Genomic DNA, 23,748 nt, shown 5'->3' with positions numbered 1-23,748 from the left:
GGCCTCCCCCCTCCCGTGTGTGGGCAAAGCGCGGCGTGCGCCGGGACGGGAGGCTGCCGGCGGGGCTGTGCGCTAGGGCTTGCCCGGATCTCTGGGGAAGCGCCCCGAGTGGCAGGGCTTGGTGAGCGGGGGGAAAGGGATCTCGCCTTGTGCGTACGGCCTGGAAAGGAAACACAAAGGTGAGCCGGGATGTCCCAGAGCTGTGGTAAGTGTAACATCTCCTCAGGCCATGGTTTCATCAGGTGACAAAGACATTGTTAGTCTTCCCACATCCTCCAAAACGTGTACCCAAATACAGCCTTTGGCACGTTTTGATAAGCATTAGATATTTTCTTATAGTCTTCAAGGACAAGTCCTATAAGCAGAAGCTATTTTTTTGGCCTGAACACCAAATCTAGCATTGGCAGTCGTGAAAGTTGTTCTGGGAAGGTTTAGTTGTGCAAAAGATGCAAAAGTAGCTCCAGAAGCACAGAGCTCTGCAGCTTCAGTGCAGGGATGGGTTTGCCCCCACTTCTGCTCGGTCACTAACACCACATCTTGTAGCCTTTACACGTTTTAACATTTCACACAACATAATCTGGTTGAGGTTTGTCCCCTCAATCAGCAGGATCCCTAGTGAAATAAGATCTTTTTCACGTTTATGGAAAATATATGACCTCATTCATTACGTAGCAGAAATCTGTGCAATGACCCCTTTTCTGCAGATACAAATATCTGGAGATAGCAGCAAACAGGAATATTTACATTTTCAAAGAATTCATTCCTTTTTTGTTCACGAGGGTGGAGCAGGGAGGAGTAGGTAAGCAATTCTTCAAAGTTCATGCCAAAACAAAGCGTGTAATTTTTAGAACAGCTACAGGTTCCTTTTGAGTGATACATGTCTTTGTGGGAGGAAGAAAAATGGCATCGAACCGTTTGTGCTGATGCCACACACAGGTGTCAGCAGGACAGCAGTTCTCAGCCTGGTCCCGGGAAACGTGGGAAGAAGGGACAGGCAGGAGCTCCATGAGCAGGACTCCAGACCCCTGTCCGGACACAGACAGGGTGATTTTTCAGATTGGGGCCCACTAGCACGCTTAGGACAGTGTGCTGCAGATCAAGGCTCCTTTTCCCCAGGTAACAGCAGGTTTTTGGAGCAACCAGACTTAAATTATGTGGAAAGTATCAAATTGCATATTTGCTGAGCCAATTTGCTGAACCCAGCCCCTCCTCCGAGAACAACCTTTCACCTTGATACCATTTCTTCTCTCTTATTGCCACATCCTCCAACAAAGCATTCAGTGACTCTACTGATGGGTCATGCCCATAGGCCACCAAAAAGCAAAAAATGGCAGAGACCGATCAAAGGGCACCCAACAGGAACATGTTATGCGGCGACACAGGCAAGGAATCTGCACATGAGCTAGGACTGTTTATTAGAGCTGTATACCGAGGCTAAACAATCGCTACAGGGAAACGCAGTGCTGAGGAGAGATGGTGCAAAACATATGACAGACAAATCCCGTTCCCTGTAAGGCCATGTACCCATCAGGAACTCTGGAATCAGTGAATAGGTTATTTCAGCAGATCATCTTCTGAAAGTGTTTCTGTAGTTACGGGGCCATCTGTTTCAGGTTTTAAACAATCCCCCTTTGACTGTGGTGTAACGAGATGTGTAACAGCTGCTGTACCAGTCATTCCACACCCTGGTACAGGTACCACTGGCCGTGGTTTTCAGAAATGAGTTATTTGGGGAGATGAGAAGCTTTGTGACCATCTTCTGTTCAGAAAGTAATGTCTCTAGCATCTTGGTAATTTAGAAATGTAGGCAGCCAAAATCAGTAGTCAGTTTTGAAAACCACATCTTGGTGACTACCAGGTTTTCAGGTCCGTTGGTTGCACCATGCACACTCAAAATGGAGCTGCCCCATCCCCTGTCACAGTCATGGCTCTAAGGTCTCAACCTGAAGCTTGCCAGTAGCAGAATTGTTACTGCTTTGAGCTGGAGTTCCCCTCACAGAGTTGCTTCTGAGGTCATGCCTTCAGTTTGGTTAAATAACCAGTACAGTGGCCTAAAAAAAGCTAAGTAGCACTTGTGCTGTAAAACACTAACTTGCTAAGCTTTTGCATGCATGCCAGCTTCCATCACTAAGCGCATAAAGAATTATCTAGCTAACAGTAGTCTGTATTAGAGCTTTGGCCATCACCTATTTCCATATAAGAGCTACTACAGAACTGACTTGGGGGCTTTGCAGACATTCCTAATGCTCTCAAAGAGAAAATAACTTTCTGGACACATTCAGGGCTGTACTTCTAAGGCAGAGAGCTAGCTTTCAGGTTTTGGTATTCAGCTTTCTCAACATCTCAGCATCTGAATTAAGGGCTAAAATTATGCGATTCTGACTTTTAGTACGTACAGCATCTGCTAGAAGTTCAATTTTGTGAGTGAGCATTTGTGATGTAAATAATTTACAGCAATAAGGGAGGCATTACAGCAAGCCTTGTCGAGGTGGGGGGAAATTCAGCTTTCAGTCAAGCAGTCAGTGCTCCTTGTCAGGAGAGGCAATTGAGATACCTATTCTCTGGCACATTTTGTATGGCCACAAGACACCTACCATCAGAGGCCAAGTTAAACTACCAGGTGAAAGAGAGTGTTATCTTCCCAAACAGACAGCAGACACATGCTGCTGCAGCAACCCACTAGGGAGTAGGCAGGAAAGGGAAATTAAAGCTGACACGCAATTAGAGTAAAGTGAGTCTGCAAGTGCTCCTGAAAACCCGTGGAAAGCAAATGGAAATCAGGCAGAAGCTATTTCTAGGCAAAATTTGGGGGTGAGAGAAGCAGAAATAGGCTTTTGCTAAGAACTAAATTCAAACCCTCCCAAGAATCCAAATTTAGTGCTTAACACTTCTTGTATCTGCTTGCTTTGTGCCAGCTCACACACACTAAGCTGCAGCCTGATTGCAGAAATGAAAGGAAAAAAAAAATCCAAAAAGGTTTCTCACAATTAGCTTAGCTAGACCTAAGGAGCTCTGCCTGACTTCCAACACAGGGAGCACTCAGGAATCTTAATGAAGTTAAAGACAGGCAGAGGGGCTCAGCACCTTTGGAAAATCAGCCCACTTATCTTTGTAGATGACACTGCTTTATCTTGTTAACATTGGCACTTGTCTTGTATGCAGCTGACAGCATAAACTAGTGGATGTTAAACTCATTCATTGTGATGAGGCAGTGAGAGGGAAAATAACTCGAGGGAAGGGAGAAGCAGGAATTCTGCTATCTTAGCCAGTCAGGAACTGCAAGATATTCTGATATGTGCTGCTGAAGAGTTTTCACTGGCTGTCTTCTCCAGCTTTGCAAAACCCTGCAAGCAAATACAGAGAAGAGGTGGGTACCACACAAAACACTGCATTACAGAGGTCAGCAGAGCAGCCGAACATGGAGGAATGGGATGAAAAAGGCTAGCCAGTCACATTGCATTAAGAGGCAAACAAAGCAGCCACGTATGCAGTGAGGCAGGTGCCTGTTTCCCTCCTTCTCTCCGTCATGAGACAGAGACAGACTTTTTATAATATCAGGGCAGTGTCAGGGTTTCTGGTTGCCACTGTGGTGACTTCTGCCCCATCCAGATAATCAGATAAAACATAGGTCCCATATCCAACATAATTCCTTGTTGATCTGTTGACAGAGCATACAACTCTAGTTTTCCCAGTGATTTTCATCTGAAAGGATCTTCACATAAAGCAGTAACTGCATTTGCCACTGACACGCTGCCTCCTTGCTGGAGGAATGTTACAGCTGCCAACAGCACCCAGCCCCCTGCAGCAGGTTAGCCCAGGAGGCAAGGAGGACCTCTTTACCTTCAGAGAGGGCTTGCAACCTCTAAGGGACATTTCTCTCATCACTCAAACCAGCCCTCTGCTTGTCTTCCCCACATGAAGCTACTACAGCCTGTTTATCACATTATGGCCAGAGGTTCCGGTTCTAACCAAGACCCCTGGGACCAGCTCTAGCACATTTCTAGCTAATTCTGGAACACAAGTCACTGCTTCCCACTAAAAAGCCACAGGAAAATCCCTGTATGGGTCACTCAGTAGCTGTGAGGGTTAAATGCTATTCACTCAGCAAACTCCATGAGCATTCTCATCCAGCCATTTATTCTGACACTGTAAAGGGGCACACTCACCTAGAAGAGTTTCTCATAGCACTTGTCACAGTGGACAATGTCCCGGTGGATGAATATTTTATCCAGAAGATTTCCCATTCCTTTGTGGCAAATTCCACACTGCCAAAGGGAAAACAAGGTGGTTGGACAGTAACCAAAGCACCATGCAGTAATGACAGCGTGGAGGGGGCAGAGAAACAAACAGTCTGTATCATTTTACAAAGGTGTGAGGATGCAAAGCAGTGACCTTTGAGGCTAAACTTTTCTACAACAGACAAAGGCCACTGCAGGCTTCCTCCTCCCACACTCACCATTTCCACAGACTTTACTTGCAAGCTTTGCAAGGTTTGAGAGATTCAGCAAGGCTTGCACTGGGGCTTAAAGGCCACAAAGCAGCAAGTCTGCCACAAGGACAGGGGGCTGAGGAAAGAGGGTGCTGCTATTCTATCAGATGTCAATAAAGAATTCTCCTTGTTCTAATACACATTTATTTGAGGAGCTAAAAAACTTTTGGGGACACAATCACCACCTGTGACTGTATGACTTTGTCCCTATGTTTATGCAAGCATTTGGCACACACTACACATTGCTCTGAAAGTCTAGGAACAGAATTTGCACCAAGATTCCTCCTCCCACCACTCTATTTCACAGCAGCATATAGAAGGCAGTCAGCAGTTAAGGGTTTTTTTTACCCTGAAACAGTATTCGTGGCAGCAAATGTTAAGATGCTCTATTATGATCTTAGGGCAGTCTCGGATCTCACGGCTGCAGTAGCTGCAAACAGGCTCACTGGACCTGTGAAGGAACAGGAGATTGAATTCCTCTGTAACACAAACTGGTACCAGAGGTTTCTTACCCAACGCCAGCACCGCTCTCCAGGAGCTACCTGCTTCTACATGTGTTTGACTGTGTCAAGTGACAGTACAGAGGGACATGCGTTGTCCTGGGGATGCAGAGACCACAACAGCAGGGCAGTACAGACCTTAAAAGTCAATGTCACTATATTTTCCAAAGATCATTTACACTTCATGCTGTTATTTCACCAAATGGATACCAATATTCTAAAAAAGCAAAACCTTAAAGTCATTTCTGTTTAACAGTTTGCTGAAACCCCCAAGGCAGCCCTGAACTGTCCTACCTCTGCAGGGGAGCAGTGGACAGGTAGCTGTGGTGGCCGTAGGTTGCTCTCTCCAAATCAGTCAAATCCACAAGGCTGCCACTGGAGATAGAGGGAAATATCAGCACTTGACAACAGTATATGGGAAGAGCACCTCAGATGGAATCATTAATCAATAACCTGATGTTAAGTCCTAACTGCAACGTCCCAGCTGCCTGTTCCTTGGAGGGAAGGGTGGTTCTTCCTAACCAGCTCTGAAAAGCATTTCCCTGATAGAGAGGGCCACGCTGATTGATGGAGCAGGGCTGTCAGCAGCGATATCTCCATCTTCGCTGTATTTGTGCTATAGTTTCTCCATAGGGGTGGCAGTACCCTGCTCCCTGCCCCACATCACAATCACTGTGTCTCAGGCCAGACCCAGAGCCGACTCTGGGCTCAGGCTGGCAGACAAGGTTTGCAAGGAGTAGGCAACTCCAAGGGCAAGCAGAGACAGCACAGAGCTGGCAGGCCCAGCACCTAACTTCAGAGCACTGAACAATGTGTCTGGCTGCTGCTGTCACCACGAGGAGAGGCAGGATGTGGGCAGCGTGGCTGGGAAACCACGGCACACACCTGAAATGGGGCCTCTTCAAGACTGAGGCTGAGGGAGATGGCACAGGCACACGGCAGCCCTGCCCCACAGGCTCTCCCACCCTGTCACCCTCTGTTCCAGGAAGAGCAGGGGGTGTCAGGAAGTGGTGCTGTTAGTCCCATGTGAGGGTCTGGCAAATGCAGCTCAGGAGGGGATAAGACCTAACAGCCATGCCAAAGCAAAAGGAAAGGCACTGCTCCCTCTTGCTCTATCCCTCCTCCAGTATGTTCCCAACCACATGCTCCCACCCCCTTACTCCTTGCCAGCCATCAGACCCCTCTGTGAGCCAGGTTGTCTTAATAAAATAGCAGAAAAAGCAAGACCGGGTAGGCTGGGAGCAGGGATAAAATGAGGGGCATTAGGAGAGGAGAAGGGGAAGCAAGGACTCCCTTGTCAGTGAGAGCCCCAGCTGCTTTGGCTCTGCTGTCCATGGCCCCACAGCATGCTGTCCCACAGGCCTGGAGCTGGGCCACACACAGGCTGTGACCCAGACTGTGGGCACTAACGTATTTTCCACTGGTTGCTAGATGAGACTGGCAAAGTCCTGTGCTGGCTGCGGGACAGGCAACCTGTGAAATCCTGCCTCCAATACACTCATCAATAAAACTTTTCTGGCCTCACTGGGGTCCTGATGTTTACAAATGGACCCTACAAATAGCTATTTCCACTGCTTGCTAAACTCCCAAATCCTGAGCTGTTATGCAGGGAAAGGCATGGAACACATCCTTAGTCTCACACAGCTGAGTGTTCCCTCTCTGCCTTCTGTTTGCCTGTGTTTTTTAGACACTGCAGCAATACGCTTATCTTTGGTTGCTGACATCTGCTTTGCCGACCTACAGGAAAGGCTTGAGATTTATGGAGTCTGTAATCAGCTACCACAGTAATGCCAACACAGCACTGAGGGAGGATAAATGCCAGCAGGGAAGCCTCAAACCGAGTGTTAACTGGCTGCCACATCAATGTAAGCACGATGCACATGGGGCCAAATTCTGCTCTCAGTCACACTGGTGTCAATCTGGAGTAGCTTTACTTAGTTAACTCTGAGCAGAATGTAAAAGACTGAAGATTTAAGCTTGGAAATGGGATCTTTTAACTTTTTCTAACTCATAAATAACTTTTGAGTGAGAACCCTCAACCTCCACATTTTTCCCACCGATTGCAATTGCTTGTTTATGTGTGCAAATACACAGTGAAGCCTGACAGTGCTAAATATGCAGCCTAAAAAACTGCAGTGTAGTGTTTTCATCCCGTCACCCGCCTTAGAGGCCAACTCACTTGGCGTGGGGTTTACTCCTCCATGAGGAGCTGTGGGGCAGAAGTCACAACAGGACTAGGCAGCACAGTGACAGCAGAGTCTATGTCCCCAAAGCAGCACTGCTGTCTTAGCAAAACTCTCTGCCCACCCAATGTAATAATCCCTCCAGGGCTAATTAGCTGAGGCATAATGGCATGCTGACGCAGTGTGAGTTCCAGCTCGGGAGCTTGCTTGGTGTGTGTTAGCTGGCAAAGCCATACGCTGTTGCTCTGCACACGTATGTAGACACATGACTGTCTCTGGACACTCCTCATACCTGCCATAGCGTGGGGAGGCTGATGACTCGCTGCTGTTCACATACTCCTTCACAAAGAGGACCCCTTTTCTAGGAACGGATGGAAACAGAATGAGAAACATTTGCATTAGAAAAGACTGGAGCTAATGAGAGACAGCACAAGGGACACATGCATGCACTTGGACACATAACGCGTGCATGAAAAGGCACAGAGTGAGATCTGTTGTTCTTGAATAAATACCAAGTATCAAGCATTGTTACAAAATACCATCTAATGTACCCCTCTAATTAACCCACAAAAAAAAATCAAGTTAATTAAAAAGAATGGGATTGATAATATAACTCTTTCATCCAGTTATCCCGTTTTGCAAGGATAAGTCTTTTTCAAATCATGTCAGGATTATGCACACAATAAGTATTTAGAAAGCTTGTGGTTCTGCCCATTAACATTAAAACCCTACTGGCACAGCAGTACTTACAGTGACTATTTTGTCACTGGAATATCTCCAGCATTTCCATCCATTATAAATTGCTACTGGTTTGTTTCAGGGATGTTTCTGCTTACAGAGCTGACCTTTCTTGCATATTACTCCCTCTTTAAAATTCTGATTTCAAAATTACATGCCCCCATCTGTCTGTCTGTCTACAGTGCTGTCACAGATTGCGGGGAGACACTGTGCCCACCGGCTCTCTTCCCAGAGCCATGAAATGAACTAATCAGGCTTTTTCTCCATGGTGCATTTTCACTGCTGCCTATAAGCTATGATTAATCCTCTCTTCTTATATGAGCAAACTAAGCCATGTCACAACTAAGGAAAGAAAAGAAAATATTTTTTTTAACTTAGCATAGACTCTTCCCATGTCAAGTGTTTCAGATGAGAGTCTCCTACTTAGACAGGTGTTCTGATAAGCAAGTTGTAGCAAGGCCAGGAGGACCCAAATCTTGCCCATCAAAGCCTGTGCTGACTTCTCACCACTTTCAAAGCCCCTCTCTAAATTGTGTAAAACTGTGCAGCAGTTTTCACCTCTGAGGCAGAGCCTGTGGAAATCCCAAATCCCAGAATACAGCTGAGTTGACAGCTGCATGGTGACAGGCCACTATCTTCTGTAATACGTGACAGATAAGGGTCATGTGCCAGCTCCACCAAAATCTGATACACTTGCTGTAGACTGCTCACTTGCTTATGATTGACAACAAGGCAAAGAGTCTTCCAAGAGCTCCACACCTCTGATGAGTGTGTATGGCATGAGGAGCTCCATCATGTCCCTCCAGCTACAATGTCTTATGGAAGATTTACAATTTTGCTACTCAAGAGAAAAGACTCAACTCATACAGTGAGCTACATCCTGGTCTTTAAAAAAAAGCACGTGGAGAAAATTACCCAGCCCAACTCTCCCTTTTGGGTGGCTCTGGCCACCACGTGCTCGTAGCCAGAAGAAATGTCTCATGGCCCAGATGCCAAGTGGCAAAGCCTAGCTTGTCTTCACCAAATGGGATGGCCGCATGCAAAACCTGTATTGCAGCAGGAGGATCACGACCACCCATCTCTTTACCCGGCAGTGCTGGAATCAGGCTGGTACCCAGAGGCTGCTGGGCTGTTATGCGGTAAGGTGGCAATCGGACTGCAGATCCTCTCACTCGAGCTTGAGAGAAGCCTGAGAAGAGAGAGAAAAGTCTATGGGCACTGGAAACATGAGCCATGACATGATCCAAGCTGACAGTCAAGAAAAGACCTACCCCTACTGCTAGGAGGGTAGTTTGGGAGGGTGGAATATTAAGGCCCTTAACCATACAAATTAATTCATCTTTATCACAGACTAAAAAGTCTCCTTTCTTTTTTTTACATCTGACACATAACAGTACTACTTCCCTGAAGAAGTGCTTTGGAAAAGTCTCATTTATAGGGCCATGGGAGAAAAGATCAAACAAGATCTTCATATAAGTACAGACCATAAATGAATCATGTAGCCTGAATGGGAGCACCTGTGGAGAGAAATGGCACACTACGTATTGCAGGAGGGGAGGAGACAGGGACATATGGCCAAAGTTCAGCATAACTATTCCCAACTTAATAATGTCAAAAGCTGCAGAAGGGAGAAAGCAGCAAAACTGGCTACTGAAATGTCTTTGGAAAACAGATCTGCCTATCCACTCAGCAGAGACCTCTTAAGTTTGCCTTGCAGGGATGAAGCTGATCTTGCCTGGAGCCAGTCCTGTTCACACCCACAACATACTCCTCTTTACAGATCCAACACTGAGACCTACACTGGTGCCTCCTCATCGTGTCAGACTGCATGTGGATGGACTGTCACTGCCATGAAAGACTGCAGAAAGCTCAGGGTAATGGTATTGCATATTGGATACCTCCTACCCCTTCCAACAGCCTTGTTCTGGGGCCAGTTCAGTCATTTAATCATTAACATTCTGGAGACAGTGATCTTCTCTCCCAACGTTTTGCTTTTATCTTTTTTTTTTTTTTTTTTTTTTTTTTTCTGTAGCCTCTGCAAAGGCCAATTTCTGGTCAAGGGAGGGTAGCCAGGAACCATCCCTTCATCTCCTGTCACTCTGTTCTGGTACCCCACACAGTGTAAAATCTCCAGAGACCAGAGATGGATGTATCACAGACCCTGTGCTGAGTAGCTTTTGCTAGGAATGATTTAAGAGTAGTTCTGTGTCTCTAGATCACCCATGCACTCCCTGGAAACCATTCAACTCTTTTTCAGCTCTTGGCTTTGCTTCCTAGCTTCTCTTCAACAGCAGTTTTGTGAAGGTTTCCCTCACAACCATCAAGACTACCCATTTACCTGGTGCTGTTATAGTTTAAGCTGTCCATGTAGAATGGCACCCTGTGGCTTCTCTGGGAAATGGACATGGTGGTATCTCTGGGAAGGGAGTCGTGGCTATGAAAGGAAGTGGTACAGTCTCAAGCACTGAACTTGAGCACATGAGGGATTCTCACAAGTGGTGAGAACTGGCTAAACGTCTCCCTGCTTAGCATCAAAACCACCCACACACCACAGCCATCCACCCAAACAGCACCTCACTGCACATGCTTAGATCCAGGGAACTAGTGAGAAGTGGGTCAGGAGACTCCAGATACTGCATAAAGGTAGCAGGAGGGTGTTCTTTCAGTTAACAGTCTGGATCATCCCACCCTTTGACTTCTTACCGTCCAGCTGTGGGGTTAAATTCACAGTGCCCCCTGGCACTAGTGCTGTCATATCTGCTGTTCCTAGGGCTGCTTCTCCCATCATAAACTCTCCCTTCGTAATCTGGGGTAGGTCTGGCGAGGAAGCACAAAGCCCTGATTACATTGTACCAGGAGTCACTGGAGCCCCCACATTGGCTAATGTTTTGTCTCGGCAGTCACTATCGTGATGCATTCTCCCTTTGCTCTGCCCATTTCTCCTGTGCTGGTTCTGCAGCTGCAGCATGCATATGAAGCTCTGAGGCTAGGAAAGCAGACTCAAAATCTAATGCTTGAGAGTAAAGCCAAAGCAGTTCATAAATGGATATATCTTCAGTATTGTTTCCTTCCCCAGTGCTCACCAAAACCACCACTGCACCATCTGCACATGTGAACTGCTGACCAGCTGGCCCATCTGGGTGTCAGACCTGCACATTTTCACTTTTCCAAGACAGAACTCATTATTGGAATAGCTTTAACCTGTGGGCAGAGCTCAGGCTCTTTCAATAGAGAAAATGAGCTTATAGCTTATGGTCATCCTTTTCTTGCAAGTGCCCCAGGGCACAGATTATGTTTATATTGTATATCAGCATTTTGATCCTTATTAAAGCTTCAGGCAACTGTATAACTTAATGTTAAACAATGCTGCAAAACACTGCAAATCAATGCTGCATTAAAGAGAGAAAGAAGAACAAGCTAAGCTCATCATAAGATGAGAAAAACCCTGCTCCTGGTAAGACATGCATTTGGTCTATGATATAAACCCAAGGGCAGGAATGAAGCATGAGTTTCTTGCACTGCAGACAGACATGTCAGCATCACACAGTTCTGGGAAAGTGATAACAGGCTATGAAGTACAATAAAGCCCTGTCCTATTTTTTTCTAGTCCTAGTCTGCAAATGTGTCCAAAAGCAAATGAGAGCTTTGCAACACCAACATTCTGAAAAATGCTAGAAGAGGTGAAGGTTACATTCAGATCACATGAATGTAGATATATAGAAATAGTAGTTGTAAGTGTACAACTTGTTTTTCATGTCATTGAGGGTCATGAGAAATAAAATACAGACTGCTCCTGAATCGCCATCTCTGTAGTTAGAGAGAAGAAGCAGATGTGGTCTCTACACATCTGTCAGGTTTCCAGGCACTGTGTAGTGGTCTGAATACAACCTGCCAAGAACTCTCCACTGTTACAGAGCAATTATGAACTCAGATCTCCTGAATCTCTTCTTCAGCCCTTCAGGTCAAAAATTTTCTTGTTCCATGTGTTGTGAGGCCTGGCAATACTGTTGTTCCCCCTGGGAACAAAATCCTGTTCTCACTTCTTGATGCAGTGATCATACAACCTGGACCAGAGTTTCTGTCAAATGTTTCTGTGCCAGCAGCTTTCCCTGTCTCTGCATCCCATCCCCAAACCCTTACCTTCTGGTGCTGAATACTTGGCTGTCTACATAGGATGGTATCCTGTGACTGGGTGCTGACATGCTGCTGTTAAAAGGCTGGCGGTCCATGTGCAGTGGCATGAGATGCTGGATCTCATATGCACTGAGAGCACTCTCTTTTGAGCTGAAGTTAGACCTGCTAAAGAATTAAAGCCAATTTGACCATAAAGCCAATGACTGTATTTGCTATAACCAGCTCACACATGTATTCAGAATTTGCTGGGGCTGGATCATGCTTCTTTCTACTGGCAATAAGGAAAACCTGGGACACCACACTGTTAATAACTTCTTAAGATCAGGGGAAATGGTAGAGGTCTGTACTACTTCCCCTCACATGAGCTGAATTCTCAGCACATGAAGTGCTGCACGATTCGGCAGTCATCTAAGCTAATTTGATAACCAAAATGAAATATGAACCATATTTGGGTGGAATCCTAAACCTAATATTCCTTTTGTCAGTATCATTTGATGAGCATACACTGGGCAAATTTACGTAGTTCCAGGACATCAGCCAGGTCTGTATCAAGAAGCAGGAATGGCAAAGGATAAGGATCTGAGAGCCATTGATGGGGAGAAACAAAGGGATAGTCCCGCTGTACCTGTCTGCCATGGGGTTAGGCTCCTTGTGTCTCCAGTCTCCTGGGCTCTCGTGGTGACTCTCTGTGATGGGGCCGATTTGTTCTTCATAGGCTGGAGTGATTCTGGTCAGGGAGGAAAAAGCTTGTCAGCAGCTTTAGCACTTGTGTCTAAACCTGTCCATTGTGGTGAGTACATGCAGTAACACCATGATTATGTTGGTTTCAGAATTCACTAGCCAAGAAATGAGCATTTGTAATGCCCTCGAACAGGGCAACAGGGAGGACAGAAGATGTGGGAGGCAGCAGTAAAGCATGCCTGGTGCCCTGGCTCCGTACCTCTCCTGGCAGGGGTCAGCTCCATGGGCACACTGTGTCTCTGGAGCAGCAAAGCTGCTTGCTCTAGGTAAGGGGGTGGACCTGCCAAGACAGAAGATCATTATAGTCTGCAGAAGTGTCACTGCACACAGAATTACTGTAGGATGTGGGTGCAGCCCCTGGTGATTCTCCTGCCTCAAGAAAAGTACAATATCCCTGCATGGGAATATGCCAGATAACCCAAACAGAAGTGAAAAAAGTAATAGAGGAAAAATACAGATCTCTTAAAAAATAACGCTGAAAGGAAAGAAAAATAAAGTTCCTGATGAGCCTCGGTTACCTGTTTACTCTTTCCAAACTTGACATTTTAACTCTGGTCATTTAGTTATGACCATTATGGGTTATTCAGTACCTCTACATTACATTTCAGATAGCTAAGAGCGTGAGCTGGCCTCATTTGGGTAGCACCTCAGAAGTGTATCCACTAAATAAGCCCCCTGCAGTGCCACCCAGGATTTCTACCTGTCTCTACATTAATTTAGGGAAAAGTTTGTTCACTTCTTCTATCTGTTTTTGTATCTTTGTGCATACCAGCCCCTCTGTGAATACTGCTACCCTGTAGAAAATCTGAATCTGGCTTAGATTCCTACATCAAAACTTCATTTAATTAGAATCCAAGAAATTAATTCTCAAAATGCTTTCAAAGATCCTAGCCTGAAAGATTAAGGTTGATGAAAGAGGAGGCAGCCCTTACACTAGCTACTAGTTGAGGGCTCTCCTTCACCAGCATTAATTTGGTCCCTGCACGTTCTCTAACAAGGTAAGCCAGAAAACAATTGGTACAGTCATCCAAGTGAAATCAAGACAATTAATTTTCATTCCTTTGCAACAAAGGTACCTTAAATTCTGACTTCTGGCAAAACACTAATGTTCGCTGAGCTACAGATTGCCATTCAGGTTGGGATGTTCTAAGTGCCTAAAGAAGACATATTAGTCCAGGAGCTCAGACTCAAAATCAGTTTACTGAAAAGAGCAGGAGGTAACTCCCAAGTTCTTCAGTGGAGTGATATTGCAGAAGCACTCCTGACTCCTACTTTGGTAAGTCCCTGCACCTGGAAGCACTAAGACTCTAAGATAAGAACTCTCTATTTTTCTTGGTAACTTGGTAAGCTTGAGGGCTTATCCAAAAGAAGTTCATGGACTGGGAGAGGCATGGAGTGGGCAACAGATGGAGTTTTATCCATCTTGGTCACTTTGCTGGGGGATACTGGAGAGAAAGTGTAAGTTTTCTCTCTGTAACATCTTCCTTCATCAGTCTAACTTCCACTCACATCCCTGGGGACTGGGAACAGCTCCTTCTGCCTCCCTGCATGAAGAGCAACTACAATTTGGAGTATTTGTGGTACATCCAGGGTAGCTCCATTCCTCAGAAGAACCCAGGACAGGACACTGACACCACTGCTCTCTCCCTGCTGCTTTTCCCCTTCCTTAGCTCCCTCCTCCACAGTCCTCATTAACCCCACCCCCTGCTGTCCCACCACTCACTATGTATCTCCATGCACTCATGAGGAGAGCCCAGCTTGGTGACTCCTTAACCCCAAACAGTATCCTCAGCCCCTTCTCCAGAACCACCTGCAGTAAATACCCCGTGTTCTCTCAACAGAAAAACCAGGCCTGTTATTTCTCTTGCCTTCTTGAAGTGACTTCTTCACTCTGCATACAGGGTGATATCCCCTTGTTAATGTCCACGCTCCCGCTAGTGCTGTCCTTGGAGCATGGCATGGACCTGGGGGAGAAGAGCAGTGTGGTTTACAAGTTGATTTGAAGATGACTTGCTCTCTGAAACATATGCATGAGGAAGCCCAGTTTGACCAAAAGCCTCAATTCTTCAAATTTAGGCAGAAAAGACAGACAAAAACAAAGAAATCATTCCTCAAAGTCCTTCCATTTGGACATTAAGCCCTGCACTGTTTTGCACAAGACAGGCTGAAGGCACCGAGACAGCCACCACAAACCCAGTGGAGTCACAGGTCAGTGGGAAGGAAAATGGTCCTGTGCCAGGGTAGCCAGAGTACAGCCTGAGACCTGACGCTGACTGGGTAAGTTCAGAAATGAGACCCAGCATTACCACGGAGGTGTTACTCCACGCCAGATTAGGTTGCTTATAGGCATGTCTCTAGAGGTAGTCTCTGCTTCCAAATTTAAGGTCTAGGCAGCAACTCCTGGCAGTCCAGCTGGAAGGTGTTTGATGCCTCCAGCTACTGAGGATGTTTTCTCACAGGCTTTCATGTAAAACCATGGTAAAAGGTTCACTCAGTAAAAGCAGCACTAGAATCAGGTACAAAAGGGGAGCCTGGGGAAGATTTTATCAGCATATGTATGTGGGGGAAGATGGGCAAGGAGTTAACTCTCATCCTACAGGAAAAGGTAGGGGGATAATTATCCGTTTCTTTACCCAGTCATGCTGGGTTCATGTTCAGTATGTTCCATTGACCTGAGAGGCTCTGAGCAGACATCATGGTCAGGAGGTTCTTGTCCCTTCTCAGTATGGCTGTTTGAGTCCAAAACCCTAAAATAAAGATCTGTGTTTAAGGCAGTGGAGAAAAAACATGCTAGGGTAGGTAGACATCCATTCTCTAGACAGGAGCCATCAGGCAGGAAACACTGTTTGGCTGGAGCTATTCCAAACTGCCCTGGTACCAGATCTGATGGCAAACAAATCCCATTTGAGCTTGCAGGATCACAGCCTTTCATGTCAGAATTTCTCAGACTGACAGATGCTTCTAACACCTCAGGACACACTCAATGCATGATTTTGTTGCATTCATAAATGCTTGGGTAGTATTTGCTGACATCTCTGGGCAGCAGAAGCTACTGCCTGCCACTCTAGTACTAAGGGAACCATGCTGATGCCAAAGGACCTATGTCACATGCTGTCAGTGCAGAAACTGTCTCTTGGACTTCACACACCACGTGAGTGAGTCTGGCTCATCCAACTGATATTTTCTGTCAATATGGGTGGGATTCCCTGCTGTAATGTGCCATTATAAAGTCCTCGCTCCTGAGAGCAAAGCAGAAGAGCTGTTCTGTGGCCTTAGTTACACTGGGAACAGAATAAGACATGAAGAATTATGAATAGATACTGTGGGTGAGTCCTACTGGCCACTTACCCTTCTTGGATCAGCTCTGGTTTACAGCCATCTGCGGCCCATGTGCTCTCGTGCCCCCTTTCTCTAGGGGTGTTCTCCTCTTTGAAATCTTGGGAAGACCTGGCAAAGAAAGAGAAACCCCACTTGTGGCTGCCCGGCACAAACATGTGAAAGCTCAGTTCAATGCACGCTGAGAAGAAAGAAAGTCCCAAGGCTTTGGTGGAGGATATTCCAAGGGCTAAGCTGTAACAGCACAATGAAGCACTAACCATCCCAGCACAAAGCACTGCTTAACTGCTTGTAATCCAATGGATGTGCAACATTTTTACATGTTGCTTTCTAGCATGAAGGTAGACTTGCAGGGTATTGGGTTATTTATTGTGGCTATATCATACATCAGGATGTGTATGACAGGACAGACATCACATCCCTACAGTGTCTAATAATACCGAGGCAGAATTTGAAATGTTCCTCCCTGTCCAATATTCTGAAGTTTTTTTGTAGCCAGACTCACTCAGTGTATCCAGTGATACCACTCAACAGAGTTTCATCTCCCCTTGCCTTTCAAGCTCAAACTCTCTTTTCTCAGGATGCATGTTGACTTTGCATTGGAGCTTTGTAGTAATAACACTGCTGTCTCTGAGGAGAGCTGGACCTGCTGAAGTAGTAGTCATTCCAGCATGCTAAGTACAGAGGTAGACTCTGAGGGAATTGCTTAGGAAATGGCTGTGTTGGAGCTGTGCTTTATGAGACTCAACACTCAACAGCTCCATTTAGCTCTACCTTTTCCCCTGGAATGGGAAGGGCCAGGGGAACAATACTGTTCCAAAAAGGAGTATTAGCCAAAAAATCCTAACCTAAGTCATGCCAGCAAGGAAGGATGTAAAGACATGGATGTCCAAACAATGTTAGACTGAGAAATGTGGCCTACTCCTAGTCCTGCCACTAATTCAGGATGCAATTCAGCCATCCATGTACAGCTGGCATCTGAAATAGGCATTCAATGGAGATGTCTAAAAGGTGTGGGATAAAGTATTTGGCATCTCTAGAAGGATCTTCTCACCGGTAACAATAGAGGGAATCTGAACAACTACTGCAGAGGAAAACCTCTCTTTCCTCAGCAGACTCCTGATTGGGGAGTCAAGTGACTCCTCCCTCACTGTAAGTCTTTTGGCAAAACACTTTTTAGTTCATTGGGTTTATGTTTGCTTATCTGGTGGGATAGGCACCCCTCTGGGGGAGTACTGTGGCTGCCTCCGCTAAGGTTTTAGGGTATACAGTGCTGTAGAAGTGATAATGATGATGATGATAGTTGCTTGGCTGTTTTTCCTGTGAGTTTTGAGAGACCTTTCCCATCTCTGCACTCCCAAAGTACTCTAAAGCTGTAGCAGTCCACACAAAAGGACCTCCAGCAGTGCACCCCAACTGTTCTACTGCCCCAGCTCCCATCTGGCTCCACGCCTGGGGTTCCTCCCTGCAGAAGATGAGAGAGAAGCAGCTGGTGGTGCACACTCATGTCCCACCCCAGGACTGGTACAGACATCTGTTCAGACTCATAAGCATAGGACAGGTGGAGCCAAAGGGAGATCAGAGCTGAACTGTGCCACATGCAGCAAGGCCAGGGGCTGCTGGGAAGAAACTGGGAATTGTTAAATGCATTTGCTGTGTGGTTAGTCTTCAGTGAGCATGGTAGGGAATTTACTACTTCAATGCATGCTGGAGAGAGGAGCAATTTAGATCTGCTTAGACAAATGCCCCTTAATATGCTGCTGTTCTTGTGCTTGATATTTCCTGAGCAATCAATATTTCCAAGACTTTCAACAATGAGAAAGAACGTATTAGCAAACATGTGGTTAGCACCCCAGGTCCTTACATCGCTTCATTCCAGTAAGGCTGGCTGTACGCTGGGACCTCAGGACCTGTGTATCTGCTCTCTTGGGTGCTGCTTCTCTCCTTGTAGCCCAAGACAGATCTGATAATCAAAGAAAGGCCCATTACATCTTTAAAAAGTAGCACATGAATTATTGCACTACTGAATACTATCTAGTCACCAGGCAAGGCTTGTGACAATCTCTACCATTCACTGTCCTGCACCAGGATTTTTCTCTAGGGACCATATTTAGACTACAGTTGCATTTTAATATATTTCAGCTGCCTTTCAGCTCCCTTGCTGCCACTCCAGCATCACTGTAGAATTTCACTGGATTATCAGCAAATAAGAAGGTAGTGACTGAACCCCACCAAGCACAGAAGACCAAGAGGATAAAAAAGCTGGGGTGCTTGGGTCATATCAAAGAAGATGGAGGACTGATACAACACAAATCTCTTGGTTTATTTTGCAAGCTGTGCTTTAAACCTCAGCATGCTTGCCTTCATCCTTGGGACAAAATCTGTGAAAAGAAGGCTTTTTCTGTGTCTACCCATTCAGATTTCCCTTAATATCACTCCCAGTATCATTCATACTCCCACTAAATTTACTCTGCTCTTACCCTTTATAGGAATATTTGGTGTCCTCCAGGTGCACAGGGGTGCTTTCAGTAGGAGGAGAAGGGACATCAGACTGCAGGCTAGACCTGTAAAAAAGGAATCTACAGCTTGGTAGCTTGCCAAAGGCTTCAAGGGGGACTTGTATGAAATAACAACACTGTGCTTTATACAACACCAGAAAACAGAAAGTAATTTTCTCACAGAACTCATTTTCCTTCAGAGAAAACATTTTCACTATCTCTAATCAAGAAGAATAGAGGCTGTTAGTGGAACTAATGCAGTTACTTAGCCTCAATTCACACATGTCTTAGCTGAATACATGACTTTTCTGTCCTGTCACAGGATCATGCCCCTGGGACAAAGCACAGTATGAATAATCTTGGGGAAGACGTTCCTATATTACTAGCAGCAGCTCTAGGTCTTGGGTTTTACACCATCTTACTAGGAACCTTGTGATCCTCCTCACCTCAGCTGGGAGGTTTGAAGACATCATTTTCTCACCTCAAGTCCTTTGGTAAGCCAAGACATGGAGTCAAGTCCCAAAATAATGGACTAAAGTAAGCAAAGAAAGCAATTTCAGAGAGATTAGTGTGTTTGGTGTCAACAGCAGCAATTCTTTCCTGACTCTGCACCTCTGACACTGTCAGGGGAGCAGGCAAGTTCTAAAAAGCATGTGGAATAGAGACACTTTTGAGATCAATGCTAAAAGCAATGATAAAGCTGCTGTATCTGCTTCCAGGCTGCTTCTGCAGAAAGAAGTTCATGAGTAACAGTGAACAGAAAGAATGCTGTTGCCACTGTTTAGCCACCTGGGACTTTCTGCCTCTCCTTGCTTTGTTACCCAGATTGGATTCTGCTTCCAACTCTACTCTGGACAAGTTACTTATTCACCCCATCTGCCCTCTGAGAGCAGCATTGTGAGTACCAACACCAGACCCTGACCTTGCAGGTTCAGACTTTGCATCATCCAGGTAGTGAGAGGTCTCGTACTGACAGTGCAGCTTGTCTGTAGCATCTGCAGGTCTGTCTCTGCAAACAGAGTTGGACCTGGTAAGAGAGGGAGATTCGTGGGTCACAGAAGGAAGTTTAGCAAGTTGGAGAACAGAGCAAGAAGCAAAAACATCAAACATGAAATTTCCCTGTCTCCAATGTAACATCTTTTCCTTCTTCCTACTTAGCTCAGTAAATTTCCTGCAGTAGACCCAAAGGACAGAACCATAAATCCAACAAACTCATGCTAGTGCAAGGAAAGAAGCTGAAAGATCTCAGTCCATTTTGAGCTGGTGGATCAGGTCCCACCAGCCCTTTACAAGTGCATACAAGTGCTGCTCCCAGAATACGTTTGTTAGGGCAGTACAAGGTCAGGAAAAGACCCCTCTCACTCTAAAATCAAGGAGAAAAAGTGAATTTGACACTGTTAATAGGTTGACACTTACTCTGGGGGGAAAAATCCATTGTTGGCTTCTGCGTGTTCAGCATAACTGCAAAGGTGAGACACCAACTTTAGAAAGCATTTTTGTTTGGTTTGGGTAATGTTTTACAATTATTTTCTTATAATAAGAGAGGAGGAAATCCCTAAAACTTCCCAGAGATGTTGCTCCGTTAATTTCTCCAGGTAAAACAGCAAGAAACTTTGGGGAAATTCAGTGTGTATGAAGTACAAAAGGAGCATTTAGTAACTGATCATCATCAACATATGACAGATGCCACCGGTATGGAGTCAGCTGCACACTCAAGCCAGGACTCTTCCAGGAACAGTGGGATGTCCTACAGCCCACAGCTGCAACACAGGCACCTCCATCTGCACGCACAGAAGGGAAGGAACGGTGCTGACAGCCTCTGGCTTGTCTCAGGGGAGCTGACAAAATGGGGAACTTCAGGTGTCTTGATCCAAAATTGTATGTTTCTGTTTTCTTGTTTCCAGGCTGTGAGCAGTGAATAGTCCATGAGTGAACAGCTCTCACCAAACTTCTCTTCTGCATACCACAGGGGCAATGCCTTTCTTCCCTCACTTCCACTTTCTCAGTCAGGACACAAGCACAGCCACTGATCTCTGTAGTTTGCAACCTTTATTGATGTGAGAATCTCTTAATTTTTTCCAGTGGGGGCACAGCCCAGAAAAGCTGTGAAATGGATTGCCACAGAAACTGCCACAGTAGAACAGGGAGGAATGGAGTTATTTTAGTCACCTTCAGTGGATCGCTGAGAAGTACCCTCAGCCTCACAGAGGCTTCTAGATCAAATTAAATCAGTGTTTTCTAGAGAGGGAGGTGTGTCTCCATCAAGGTCCACTGACAGCGATGAAGAGCAGCACAGTATGGAGCCCAAGCTAAGGAGATACACTGGCTATCAGCTTGGTTGCATGACAGAAAAGTTGGTGCCCACGTGAGGGGCAGGATCCTGCCAAAGACAGGTCCTGGGGGGCTAGGGGCAGGAGATTCTCAGACACACAAAGGGCAAGAAGAGCAGTGACGGAGGATTTCATTTGGAGACCACAACCAGCTCAGCTACCCTGTGCTTCCTGTGATTATGGGATCTTTAACTACTTTCCACAATACTTTAGAGACAGGACACAAATATTCCTTATCACTGAACCTTTTGGATTGCCAGACAGTTTACAGCATGTGCAATTTCCTTTGTTTTTGGGTTTTGGGGTTTGGTTTGGATTTTTTAGGGGGTCTCTTGTTGCAAAAGTAGATAGATAGGTGGAGGCTGGAGGCCTAGAGAGAGACATTGAGTGTGAACCTCTATATACTGTAAAAATAAATTACATTCCAGAATTGGTTTACATTTGGGAATAAACCTGGAAAATACAGAAATGATGCAGAAAAGTGATTACTTTTTGGTATCATAGAAACTAAAGAAAAAAACTGCAATAAAATATCAAACAATTTATTGAGGAGGGTAGCGTTTTCTTTTCCCCCCCCTTCTTAAATAAAATTTTAGAGAAACTGCTGCAGTTCTGCAAAGCACAGATTGAACTGTGATTTTTCATCCGTAAATATTCATTCAGAGATTCCAGTCAGCTCAAGAGCAGCAGTTTATGATTTGTGCAATGCTCAAGTCAATAGAATTTTACATTAACTCTACCTTCCATTCGTGGAAACCACGGTTGCTCTGGGGGCCAGTTCATCCCATGGGAACGGTTCAGACTTTTCCTTCAGAGGCTTGTCACTAGAAAAAGGAAAATGCCAGTGAGATATGACCCGACAGCATCTATATTGTATCATCCTACAACAGCCTACTATCGTTTAATTAGGAGAAGCACAAAATGGGGTTAACTCAATATATTGTGATAGGAAGGGCCAGCCTTCTGAGAACAGTGGACCTGACTGCAGTTCATGGGTTAGAGGGACGTGTTGCTCCCTGCAGCGAGGTACTGCTAACCCCTTTGCTTGGGTGAGCACAACTACCCTACAACAGTTGTTCTCTCTCTGCTCATGGGCCAGAAGGGGCTTCCTACAGATCCACCAGCTGGGGTCTACATCCGTCTTTCACTCCCCCCGACCTGTCAAGCTGTGTGTCTGTCTCCTTCCTTCATCGCCAATTACTCCCTCTCCAGTTTTAGGTGGTTTAAGTAATGAGGCATCCTCTAATTTCTCTGGGAGACTGACTCACAATTAGGAGCAGCTATGTGACCCCAACGACCCCAAGCACAATGAGTGCGTTGTAATCAGGCTGGCCCTGCAGTGACATACAAGGATATATTTATGGGCCTCAACTGAACAACCATGACAATAGTCCAGCCTCTACCTTTTCTCAAGCACTCTAGACTTTGCTTCAGCCTGAGATAACAGTTTGGAAACATTTCTAGTTTTATCTTCACTGATGGAGGTGGAGAATGAGTTGCAGGGTTTTTTTTGTATATGCTACAGAAATGCATTTGGTGAATCCAAGCCTTCTACAGCTGCTTAAAACACAACAGAGTGAAAGGTGAGGCCACATGTAAAGCTCTGCCTACTTCAGTCTAGACACAGCCAAAAATCCAGGGTGGTAACACTGAAAACAAAAAGAGCCCTGATAATATGGGTTATATTTTAAAAATATGATATGCTCCTGAGTACAGTCCAGAGGATAAACACTACCAGACAGAACTGAACAAGGAGGGAGTCATCTCTCTCTCAGAAAGGCCAGAAGCTTCCCTGCCCTCAAGAGTAAGTTCCCCATCTACCTGTGCAGCTACACAGTGTCAGAGCTCTGCCTCTTAATGTGTCAAGCACTTGTACCCATGCCTTTAGGTTCCAAATCAATTCCTTCTTTCTTAGGTTTTCCTCCATACGACAGAGCTTTTTACACTTTCCCATTGTTCAGCCACCCCTTCAGACTTTCTACGGGGTGCAGAGGACCACAACCAATGTTAGCAGGTGGAAGCAACTGAAGTTGAACACACCCCTTGCAGGTGGAAGAAGCTCCCCAGGGAACAGCAGTAGGAGGGCAATCGGAGAAGTAAAAAAAACCTGGACAAATGCATAAAGTAGAATCATTAGGGACTGAGCCAGAAAGGAGAACCCTTGAGGGAGGTGAAGGAAGAGTATAGAAAACTGACAAGTTGCTGCTTAGCCAGCAGATGATGCTCTTGGAGTGCAGCCCAGGACCATGACTGGAGAGATCCCATCTGTTTGAGACCACTTGCAGGTATATACTATTTCTGAGCAAAAATCAGGGTTATGCCTTATGTTCAGCAGCACAGATCAGCCTTTCTCAACTTCTTACCCATCCCCATGCTGTGACACAGTTTCAGATGAGGATTTCCCATTAGGGGGCTGTCTGTTTTCACCATTTCTGCAAGCAAAACAGCAAGAACAATTAGATGGGGAGACGAAGTGACACAATGTGAGGCACAGGAACTGTATGGAAAGGTGCTTGTTGGAAGTGTGCTACGTACAGAGCAGGGATTGGATTAAAATAAAAGCCTGATCTGTTTAGAAGACAGAAAGGTCTGCAGTTTTGGGGCTCATATTCTCTTCTGAAAAAACTGAGTAATGTTGAAGCTGTGGGAGGCCCGCAACTTCCATCTGGGTAGATTTCCTCCCAGATTGTTAATGCTTTTGTAAAGTGGTGCTTTCTTAGATCCCCTGTGCTATAGTATTTATTGTTCCATGACTGCACTGCGTCCAGAACAATCACGTGTATCTGAGGAAAATACCAC

At 45.6% G+C, this 23,748-nt stretch overlaps 1 protein-coding gene across 9 annotated transcripts in view; it reads right to left on the bottom strand.

The window, feature by feature from the left end:
• Nucleotides 1–1,392: 1,392 nt before the first annotated feature.
• The window catches only part of ZNF185 (zinc finger protein 185 with LIM domain), a 50,518-nt gene continuing 28,162 nt past the window's right edge, over nucleotides 1,393–23,748 (bottom strand). For 2 of the 9 annotated variants that reach the window (XM_026848717.1, XM_026848720.1), the window contains 20 exons: nucleotides 23,313–23,381; nucleotides 21,690–21,773; nucleotides 20,036–20,080; nucleotides 19,542–19,646; nucleotides 18,602–18,685; nucleotides 17,986–18,084; nucleotides 16,134–16,232; nucleotides 15,419–15,532; nucleotides 14,654–14,749; nucleotides 12,985–13,065; nucleotides 12,670–12,771; nucleotides 12,051–12,209; nucleotides 10,614–10,727; nucleotides 10,249–10,344; nucleotides 8,998–9,099; nucleotides 7,465–7,533; nucleotides 5,284–5,364; nucleotides 4,838–4,940; nucleotides 4,167–4,265; nucleotides 1,393–3,344 (listed from right to left, as the gene is read on the bottom strand). In XM_026848717.1, the coding sequence (XP_026704518.1) occupies nucleotides 4,167–4,265; nucleotides 4,838–4,940; nucleotides 5,284–5,364; nucleotides 7,465–7,533; nucleotides 8,998–9,099; nucleotides 10,249–10,344; nucleotides 10,614–10,727; nucleotides 12,051–12,209; nucleotides 12,670–12,771; nucleotides 12,985–13,065; nucleotides 14,654–14,749; nucleotides 15,419–15,532; nucleotides 16,134–16,232; nucleotides 17,986–18,084; nucleotides 18,602–18,685; nucleotides 19,542–19,646; nucleotides 20,036–20,080; nucleotides 21,690–21,773; nucleotides 23,313–23,381 (1,801 nt within the window). In that variant the 3' untranslated portion in view covers nucleotides 1,393–3,344. The remainder of the gene's footprint in view (nucleotides 3,345–4,166; nucleotides 4,266–4,837; nucleotides 4,941–5,283; nucleotides 5,365–7,464; nucleotides 7,534–8,997; nucleotides 9,100–10,248; nucleotides 10,345–10,613; nucleotides 10,728–12,050; nucleotides 12,210–12,669; nucleotides 12,772–12,984; nucleotides 13,066–14,653; nucleotides 14,750–15,418; nucleotides 15,533–16,133; nucleotides 16,233–17,985; nucleotides 18,085–18,601; nucleotides 18,686–19,541; nucleotides 19,647–20,035; nucleotides 20,081–21,689; nucleotides 21,774–23,312; nucleotides 23,382–23,748) is intronic. The other 7 variants (XM_026848718.1, XM_026848719.1, XM_026848721.1 and 4 more) reach the window with 7 other exon arrangements.

Source organism: Athene cunicularia (genome assembly GCF_003259725.1).
Source record: "Athene cunicularia isolate RWA chromosome 4 unlocalized genomic scaffold, athCun1 chr4_part3, whole genome shotgun sequence".
NCBI lineage: Eukaryota > Metazoa > Chordata > Aves > Strigiformes > Strigidae > Athene > Athene cunicularia.
The sequence above is the reverse complement of the archived record's forward strand: the minus strand, read 5'-3'. Positions and strand labels throughout refer to the sequence as shown.